Source organism: Gopherus flavomarginatus, chromosome 8, assembly GCF_025201925.1.
Source record: "Gopherus flavomarginatus isolate rGopFla2 chromosome 8, rGopFla2.mat.asm, whole genome shotgun sequence".
NCBI lineage: Eukaryota > Metazoa > Chordata > Testudines > Testudinidae > Gopherus > Gopherus flavomarginatus.
Genome location: NC_066624.1, coordinates 99,884,826 through 99,895,314, shown reverse-complemented (window position 1 = coordinate 99,895,314; position 10,489 = coordinate 99,884,826). Strand labels below are relative to the sequence as shown.

Genomic DNA, 10,489 nt, shown 5'->3' with positions numbered 1-10,489 from the left:
TTGGCAATACCTTGGAGTGGTTGCTTAAAGGCTGGCTTTCACTCTTATTGCAGGAAAAATTCTCTGCTCCTGTAAACTGGTGCTACTCTATTGAAATCGTTAGAGCTGTGCATGCTAGTTTGCACCAGCAGAGAATGTGTCCCATGTATTTTGTATATGTACAACATAAGAAATGACTGAAAAATTTGCTAATTTGTAAAAAAGAATCCCTCCCAGGCTGAGACCCTGCTGCTTGTTTTTCAATCCACAGCAATTTTTTACAACCCAGTTATGAACTTCTGGAAAAAAACAGATTCTCCATGGAACTGCTGATTCTCTTTAAATAAAGCAGCATTAATGTGCTGCTGTATCCCTGACTCATTTCCTAATACAATAGCTCTTTAACATGTAACTTGCTCAGTAAACTGTATGTGGAAACAGTTCTAGAAAACACATTCTGCTTTTGTGATGTAATATAAAATTATAAATGTTGTGGTCCTTGAAACCCCGTTTCCAAACAAAGTTCAGGGATTTTCTCCTGCTTCCTCTGGAATTAATGGATGTTTTTTATCTTTGACTCCAATGACTACAGGATCAGCTGTCAGCTTTTCATTTCTTATAAACTAGTAATCTAATTTCTCATGTCCATTTCTTTTAGAAAGCTGCTCTTTTCAGGAGCTTCACATAAATTGTGTTAGTTTCCTATGCCTTTTCTTATCTGATGAATTAATTTTAAAATAAATATTAAAATTAGGTGTGTGCTCATTCTTTATGTGTATTTTATTCAGGGTGTATATGAAACAAGCCATTTAATTTGTTTAACATGGTCTCATAAACAAGCACAAATATAGAGTAACCATTGGTGATGTGGAGGTTAGTCAGATCCATGCTGAATATTGTCATGTCTGTTACTTGGCATGACACAATGAGGTGGCCTCCCTTTGAATTTATGAGGGAAGAAAAGGATAAGAGGAAGAAGAAACTTGTTTAGGAAGGTTTTTTTTTTATCATATGTGAGATAAATTCTGCTGAAGTAGAAAGTAAGATTTGTGCAGTAGCCATTTGGTAAACTCCTGGCTGCACTGAAGTCAAGGGAAGTTTTGCCACAGATTTCAAAGGGGACAGATTTTATTCCCAAATCTACAGTTCCTTCCCTGGGTTTTCAACATGCCCATTCCAAACTACAGTATGTACAAATGTAACCCTAGCACACATTTTTTAAGAAATCATCTCCACTTGAAGCTTTTTTCTCTTCTTCTGCTTGAAATGGCCATTTACTACCTTCCTCAGGTCAAAATCACACCTTCCTAAAAGTATCCCCTTACTGTGACCCACAGTAATGGATTCCAACATACATCCTTCATTTCTCATTTCCTGACTCAGTGGTACTTGACAAAGACAGATCTAATGCACCTCATGCTCCGGATTCAGATCTCTCCATTCCTTTCACCTCCATTCCTGCCACAACATATATGCTTTAGTATTACAGGCTCTGTAACATTAAATACAAGTATATGGATACCTTCCCTGCCCTACTGTCAGTCAGTGAGTCCCTGGCCTGTAGCAGACCTTATTGTAACACAAAATGTCACTGCCCACCTTTAAGCTTCTAAATGTGGGGAGAGGGGAGGAGAAGAGATGAAAAATACATACATTGTTCATGGTCCTTAAGTGTAGTGTAGTTTTCATTAGCTGCAATCTTACTTTTTACATATGTACTGCAGTATATTTTGTAAAAATATTGCTCCCCTCCAGGGTGCTTTGCCCATCTGGGCAATCCCATTGAAGCTATTGGGACTGTTCATAGGCATAAAGTGTCTGGCTTTGGCTTCAAGGGGACTGCGCCTGCTGCGTGTAAAGTTATTATCAGATGCAACCTTTGCAGCACTTTGCCATTAGCCCTTTGTTGGGGGCAGACTGATGATTTGGGCGGTGGATTACATAAATGCAGACTGAGCCCGGTGCGGTGCACCTACTGGCTGTGCAGTATGTGCTGTGTGGCTATAGGATTGCGATGCGAGTGGTGCACTGCATCACAGTGTCCCCTAGATGTCTCTGTGCTCGGATAAGGCCCGAAACATGATGAAACGAAAACAATTGCAAGGACACAGATGTAGGGGGGCGGAAAAGCCTAGACTTCCTCTTTACGCGTCCTCTGATTGGCTTGCGAAGGTTATGAAACCCCTGAATGGGAGCTACAACCTTGCAGCAAACTTGTCAGGAGGCAGGAAAAAACTTGCTTCATTGTCTGTGCTTGTACACAGCAAAGGCGGCACCGGTCCAGCATGAAATCAGCCCTTGTTTTGCTGACTGCGTTGGTAGCCCTGACAGCCTATTATGTGTACCTGCCCTTACCCAGCACAGTGTCGGATCCCTGGAAGCTCATGCTGCTGGATGCCACTTTCAGGGCAACCCAGCAAATGGTAAGCTTGATCCGTGCAATTTTATTCTCTCTTCGCCTTCCCTCGCCGCCCCCACACGCCCGTTGTATTTCTCTCCGTTGCAATCAGCTGAGGAAATGTCATTTGTATCCGAGGGTTGATTTTAAGAGAGGAGAGGCGCGTCAGCCTTTTGGAAAAGCTGCTGCCGCCAAGGCGCCTCCGGGCGAGTTGGCAGAAATTAGCTCTGCAAATGTATCTGATCTTGATTTCTTTAAAGTACAGTGCTAATACGCTATAAATTCTGCTGTCTGACGGCTCTGCACTTCGTGGATGAATTGGTTGGTTGATTTACAGCATCAAGCGCTCCCTCTTCCTCCCTTGCTGCCTTTGCATTCAATGAATGAGAAATGCCAAAGAAACCCCTTTGTGCCAGCTCCTTTCCTCCCTTGAATGTAGTTGCGGTGGCTGATGGACTCTCGGCAGGGAATCTAGAAGTAGAATCGGATCTCTGTCTCTCTCTCACACACACTTTTTATAGTACATCAGCTGGGAGGAAAATGCCCCACGAGTCAATCCATTTAAAAAGCATGAGGTCGGTCCTTTTCCTGTTTAGTAGGCTGCGGCTGCCCTTGTGACATTGGGGAGCCAGCTCGGAGCAAAGGCTCTTCCCACTGCTCAGCAGAAAACCAACCCTTTTCAATTTCTTAGGACCCCCACCCCCTGAATCATTTGACAGTGGGAAGTGATGAGCTGACTCTATTGTAGAGTCTGAAAGTAATTTTGTAGTCAGTCCCTACTCCTGGTAGGTAAGAAGGACAGCTAACTTCAGTGTCCTAGACATTTCCTGCATGCCATAACCAGAAGGGGCTATTGATCTTTGCTTTACTTAATCCCACTCTAGAAGCATAAGGCTTTGGGGATTTCCGATGCAATGTATTTCCTTCTCTCTAGATGATGGAGATCTTTTGTATACAGTTTATTCCATGTTGTGTTCTCTGCATTTCCTAAGGCTAGAAACAAATTGAGTGCTTTCATCCTACCACTTTCCCCATCATATTCCAGGAAGAATGCAAGGTGGAAGAGATTGAAAGCAGAGGGAAAGTCTTTCAAGTCTAGTCAAATTAGAATTTGGGCTTTCACTAATAAACAAGAGGAGTCTACCTTTGTACACTGTATTTGTTAGACTGTTTTTTCCAAATAACATTTCAGCGGCTCCCTAACCTTTCCCCCACTTTAAATTTTGTTCTGGTGGTTGCATGGTGACATCATGCAGACCAGAGGTTACAAAACGTTTCACATGATGGTTCTACATAAATTTAATTCCTCTTCTGCTAGTGCAGTCTGATCTTTTTATAGTGATTGATCAACAACCATGATTTTACCCTGCAGTATTCGCAGAGGCACTTTTTTAAAAACTATTTTTGCCAGTAGTGCTTTGTTTTATAAAACTGCATACATGAAAAACACATTTTAAAACACCAATTTTATAGCAATTTAAAAACATTTAAAGGATGTGTCTCAGCTTTTCTTTGGAGACCAAGGCTGACATTTTAATAAGTCTATGGGGGGGAGGGGTGAACTGATAAATCTTGTTTTTCACGCACATCCTTGTAATAGATGACATATTGCATTGGCCAAATGACATGCAAGTGCTCCAAAATAACTCCATTCTTCAATAGAAGTTAAGCGTACTCAGCACCTTACATGTTTGGGCCCCTTCATTTGTTCCCTATGAGTGTCTGAAGCAGTTGGATTGTAAGTATCCACCATAATCAGTGCATAGATTTTTAAGGCCAGAAGAGCCTGTGATGATAATCTAATCTACTTAAACCTCCTACATAACATAGGCTATAGAATTTCACCCTGTAATTCCTGCATCACGCCCATAACCTCTAGCTGAATGACAGCATGTCTTCCAGAAAGACATCTGCTCTTGATTTAATCAGTCTTTGTGTATATGTTACTACTAGTGTATAAATGCCATATGTCTCCACCATATTATTTATTTATGTAACAGCAGAAGTACATGGTACTGCACACTGGGTAAAACAACAAACAGTCCCCACCCGCAGCAGTTTACTTTCTAAAGAAAGGAACAAGTGAGTACAATACAGAACAAATATAGAGTAGAGTGTAATCTTCATAGATGGAACACATCACAGTACAGCTGAGCCTTCAAGAGTTTGTTTTAAGGAGCAAAGAGAGAGAAGGTGCTTGACAGATATTAATTAGGAGGCTTTCCAAAGCTGAGTGACAGCATAAACTCAGGAATGAGAGAATGTCTTTAAAATGGGAGCCTGAAAGACCAAAAACTCAATGTGTGAGTAGCTGAAGTGGTAACTATAAAAGTCAAGCCATGGCAGTTATTTTCAAAGTCAGTTTTTACAACAAAGGATACCTTCAGTAGGGCTAAATTTCCCTCTGCCTCCCACAGTGGTTGTTAAAACACTGACTGGTTTTAGATTTCTTTAAATTTGACCACTGAACTTTCACTTACTCCTGAATGTGTTTTCAGCTTGTTACTGTTTATCACAATAATATCCCATAGGGGTTTGATGGCAGACTGAAGTAATACTTTTCTGGCTAAATGTTCCCATTTTAAAATCTCTGGAGTTCTTCTAATTTTTTCTCCCAAGAGCATGAACTTGACTTCACTTGCTTCCAATCATATAATAACTAGCTGTCCTCTCAATATTCTGAAGGCCTGTTATTAAAACAACTTTATAAAGACAGGTGTGACAGTTAAACATTACAGTTTTGGGGTGGAAATTATATAAAAAGTTTGCTTTCTAACTATATTAATAAACTCTAGCAATGCATAATGCAAGTCTCTGTCATTAGTTTAAAAATGTAATAACCACAATATCTTGCATTTCTATACAGCCTTTTAGCCCAGAAGATCCCGAAGTATTTTACAAGTCCAGGGCTTGATACTGCAAGGTGCTGAGCACTTTGGCCCTGAACAAGCAATGTAAGCACATGAGTAATAATAATGACAGCTACCTCTTATCATCAGTAGATCTCAAAGTGCTTGACATAGGAGGTCAGTAGCATTATCTTCATTTTACAGATGGGGATACCGACACAAAAGAGAGGTGAAGGGACTTTCCTACCATCATCCATTAGGCCAATGGCAGAGTTGAGACTAGCACACTTGTCTCCTGAGTTGCAGTCCAGTGTTCCATTCACTATGCCACACTGCTCTGAGGAGAAACCACCGTCCTATTGAAATCAATGGATTAGGGCTAGAGTGCTCAGTACCTCACAGGATCAAGTCCAAATATATCGATTGCTTCCTTCATTACTCAAGTGCAACCCTCTCTCACATGAGAAATATCAACTGCTTTACAGTTCACAGCAGCACTCCACAATATTTTAGGACAGGAAATCAAGAAGAATGTGGGTTCATTTTAGATGAAGTTTAGGTAGGCTGAAGACTTTATCTAGCTGGAATGTGGCCAAACCAAAACACAGATTAATACTTCCATGTGTTATGACTGAGCTAGAGGCTGAAATAGAAATGCTATTTTTCTGTTGTCTTCCTGCTGCAGAATGCCCCAGTGAATACTCACTAATGAATGTGATGAGATTTGGGGTTGTCCTGAACTCTTAAGGGAAGACGTTCCATAGCTGTGGATGTGCAACCAAGAAGGCGCTCAGTCCCCCACTTCCCCAAGTTTCACTCATGTGGAGCCTAATCCAAAGCTTGACTTCAGCAAGCTTTGAATCAGCCCATAGTGGAGAGCTACATGATACCAAATGAGCAGCATAGTCAGGTGCATGTACGGTCCCTGAGACAATCATGCCCCATCTCACTGGGGCTTTGACAATCATTAAAGGATTTCAGATTTGACCGTGTAGCAGCTAGAGAGGCAGCGAAGGGAGCAGGGCACTGAGCTGATATGTTTCAGCTGGCCTGCACTGCTCAGCAGACATGCTGCCAAGGGGTACATTCAGGATACAGTATTTTGCAAAACTGTTGAGCTCAGAGGGCATGAATGTGTGTATCAGTAGAGTCAACATAGTGCTTAAAACGGTGGCAGCTGTGGGGAAAAAAAGTCACAGGCAAGCTGTGACTGACCTGACCTTTGCCTTAGTCTGTGATTTCACTGCCCTTGCTGTGTCAGAGCACGGGATTGTGGTAGGTCAGTGTGTGTGTGTGTGTGTGTGTGTGTGTGTGTTTCTATATCTCTCTCCTTTTCAATTGTCAGCATATTCCTGGCATGTGGGGAGACACACCATGGTGGGATAGTGAGAAGGAATAGGAGTGTGGCAGAGAATGGGAGAGGAAAGGGGGAACAGATTGAAGGTGAGGGAGATCAGAGGAGAAAGTGAAAAAGAAACCAAGAGACAAGAGAGAGTCAAAGCCCACGTCCACACTACAGGGTAAAATCGATGTTAATAAAATCGATTTTATAAAGCAGGCTTTATAAAATCGATTTTGCGCGTCCACACTAGGGCTACTTACATCGATGTTGAGCGTCCATGTTCCCTGGCGTCCATCTTTTCCCTGAGCGTTGCACTCTGGGTACCTATCCCACAGTTCCTGCACGGGTCCCTGCCCTTTGGAATTATGGGTTACTAGCCCAGTGCATGATGGGATCAAAGTCCCCGTCCTGGGTGGTTCTGGGTACAGCCCCCCCCCCCTTCCTGTAAACGGCACACAGTCAGTTCGCGCTGTTTTTACTGGCTGCAGTGAGGGAAACGCCATTTTGCAGCAAGCATGGATCCAGGTCTGCTCTTGTCCTTGATCGCTAATGCTGTAAATAATTCACGCATTCTCGTTCTATCACTGCTGACCCATGATGCAGAAATGCAAGAGAGAATGCTTGAATGCGGGGACGACAGCGATGACGAACTGGAGAACGAGTTTTCTGACTCCCCGGGCCCCTGCACGTTGGAGCTCCTGACGGTTACGGGTGAGGTTCTACCCGTTCCGCGCCGCTTTTGGGCACGGGAAACAAGCACTGACTGGTGGGACCGCATAGTCCTGCAGGTGTGGGATGATTCGCAGTGGCTGCGGAACTTTCGCATGCGTAAGAGCACTTTCTTTGAACTTTGTGACTCGCTTTCTCCTGTCCTGAAGCGGCATAATACCAGGATGAGAGCAGCCCTCACAGTGGAAAAGCGAGTGGCAATAGCCATATGGAAGCTTGCAACGCCAGACAGCTACCGGTCAGTCGGTAATCAATTTGGAGTGGGCAAATCTACTGTGGGGGCTGCTGTGCTGGAAGTATCCAAAGCAATCATTAAGCTGCTGCTTCGAAAGGTTGTGACTCTGGGAAACGTGCAGGCCATTGTGGATGGCTTTGCTGCAATGGGATTCCCTAACTGTGGGGGGGCCATAGATGGAACCCACATCCCTATTTTGGCACCGGAACACCAGGGTGCCCAGTACATTAACCGCAAGGGGTACTTTTCGATGGTTCTGCAAGCCCTGGTGGATCACAAGGGACGTTTCACCAACATCCACGTGGGATGGCCAGGAAGGGTTCACGACGCACGTGTCTTCAGGAGCACTACACTGTTTAAACGGCTGCAGCAAGGGACCTACTTCCCTGATCAGAGAATAACAGTTGGAGATGTCCAAATGCCTATTGTTATCCTTGGGGACCCAGCCTACCCCTTGATGCCCTGGCTAATGAAGCCATACACAGGCAGCCTTGACAGTGCTCAGGAGTTGTTTAATTACAGGCTGAGCAAGTGCAGAATGGTGGTAGAATGTGCATTTGGCAGGCTTAAGGCGAGATGGCGAACGCTTCTTACTCGCTCAGATCTTAGCCAAACCAATATCCCCTTTGTCATTGCTGCTTGCTGTGTGCTCCACAATCTCTGTGAGAGCAAAGGGGAGGCCTTTATAGCGGGGTGGGAGACTGAGGTAAACCACCTGGCCGCTGATTATGCGCAGCCGGACACCAGGGCAATTAGAAGATCTCACCAGGATGCTGTGCGCATCAGAGAAGCACTGAAAAGTAGCTTCCTCATGGGCCAGGGTACAGTTTGAATGCTGATTTTCCTTTCAATTGATTGCTGCCCTCCCCGTCTATGCGGTGTTGCTGCTGCAAGATACTTTGCCTGCAGCATTCCTCAATTGCTTGCTTAGGTTACTTGCAAGAGCTGTCCATTGGAAAACATATACTTCTGTATTTCCCAATTATTACCTACCTCCACCATTAGCTGCTTCCGTCTGCTGCTAGGCACAGTACCTGCAACCTTCCTTAACTGCTTTTTTATTGAAAATAAAGTTACTACTATTTGTTACAAGAATTGTGTTCTTTATTTAAAATCAGACCCTTTCATCAATCAAGCATAATGTTTGTTGTTACAATACTGTGCATGAAATTTCATAACTCATTGTTCTATGGGGGACGGAGCGAGGGAGGTTTGGAGGAAGGGGGAGGGAGGTTTGAAAGAAGAAAGTGCATCAGAGAAGACAGAACAAGAATTCTCATGGACCAGGTTACGGTATGGCTGCTTTCTTTGTTTTCCCTGTATTGCCCATATCCCCAATTGTCAAATCCTGATGCTGATAACTAGCTTCCGTGCAGCTTTCCAAAGCTGCTTGCTTTAGTTCATTACCAATCTACAGTCACACTGACTTAATAGCATGACCTGAGAGTAAAAAATAGGCAAAGGTGCCATGGTAGAAGTTTGGATCATTAGAGGAGGGAAAAAACAGGACACAAAGGGCTTTTCAATCTAATGAAAGCCTTCTGGTTGGAGTGTCCGCAGCGGTGGAGGGGGCTGGTGCAGAGAGCCTTCCCCCACGCGTTCTTACACGCCTGGTTCTGGAAGGTGTGGGACAGGGTGAGTACTGAGGGAGGTTATACACGGGCTGTAGGGGCATTCTGAAACCACGGAGCTCTTGCAGCATATCGCGGAGGATGTCAGTCTGATCACGAAGAAGATCCAGAGTTGCTGCTCGCCAGCGCTGATCTTCCTGCCACCTGACATCATTTTTGGCGTCCCTCCTGTCTTCGCGTTGGTCCCTCCTGTCTTCGCGTTGGTCCCTCCTGTCTTCGCGTTCACTGGCAGCCTCCCTGTACTTTGCGACCAATTGCTTCCATTCTCCCTGCTGAGCTCTCTCTGTACGGGTTACTGCCATAATTTCGGTGAACATGTCCTCACGCGTCCTCCTTTTCCTCAGTCTTCTTATGATACCCCCCCCACGTAGATGAGAAGCGAGAGGGAGGCTGGAGAAATGTGCAGCTGTGTGTGGGGGGGTGGGGTTTGGAAAGAGTGATAAAAGAATCATAAGAGACACATTTCACACAACCATGCATACAGTCTCTCCCCTCACTGACCTGTGCCTGTTACCGAACCTTGAACATTTTACTTTACCAAAAGGTCACCTTATGATTCCTTTAATACTTATTGCTTGTGGCTGAGGACAGAGAGTTCTGCTCAGACGCAGGTCAGGGGAGCACACAGACCATGTCCGGAGAAAATGGTAAGTTAATAATGGCTAGTAATCCCTGTAGTAGATTGTACTGGTAATCAAGCTACTCTCCTTCCCTGGTTTGCTCTCGCGTTCCCCAAACCACCCAGCAAACCGCAGGCAAGGAGCCCTGCTTGTTCGGGGAACGCGAGAGCAAAGCAGGGAAGAAGAGTAGCTTCCCGCGGTTTGCTCTCGCGTTCCCCGAACCACCCAGCAAACCGCAGGCAAGGAGCCCTGCTTGTTCGGGGAACGCGAGAGCAAAGCAGGGAAGAAGAGTAGCTTCCCGCGGTTTGCTCTCGCGTTCCCCGAACCACCCAGCAAACCGCAGGCAAGGAGCCCTGCTTGTTCGGGGAACGCGAGAGCAAAGCAGGGAAGAAGAGTAGCTTCCCGCGGTTTGCTCTCGCGTTCCCCGAACCACCCAGCAAACCGCAGGCAAGGAGCCCTGCTTGTTCGGGGAACGCGAGAGCAAAGCAGGGAAGAAGAGTAGCTTCCCGCGGTTTGCTCTCGCGTTCCCCGAACCACCCAGCAAACCGCAGGCAAGGAGCCCTGCTTGTTCGGGGAACGCGAGAGCAAAGCAGGGAAGAAGAGTAGCTTCCCGCGGTTTGCTCTCGCGTTCCCCGAACCACCCAGCAAACCGCAGGCAAGGAGCCCTGCTTGTTCGGGGAACGCGAGAGCAAAGCAGGGAAGAAGA

The 10,489-nt window shown here is 45.3% G+C and overlaps 1 protein-coding gene across 4 annotated transcripts in view; it reads left to right on the top strand.

Moving 5' to 3' along the window:
• The first annotated feature begins 2,088 nt into the window (after positions 1–2,088).
• Positions 2,089–10,489, top strand: part of NCEH1 (neutral cholesterol ester hydrolase 1) — an 824,131-nt gene continuing 815,730 nt past the window's right edge. For 3 of the 4 annotated variants that reach the window (XR_007776034.1, XR_007776033.1, XM_050966059.1), the window contains exon 1: positions 2,176–2,402. Coding sequence is in view for 2 of the 4 variants with exons in the window: in XM_050966059.1 (XP_050822016.1) it covers positions 2,265–2,402 (138 nt within the window). In the remaining 2 variants the exon portion in view is untranslated. Of the gene's footprint in view, positions 2,403–10,489 lie in introns of all 4 variants that reach the window. The other variant, XM_050966060.1, reaches the window with a different exon arrangement.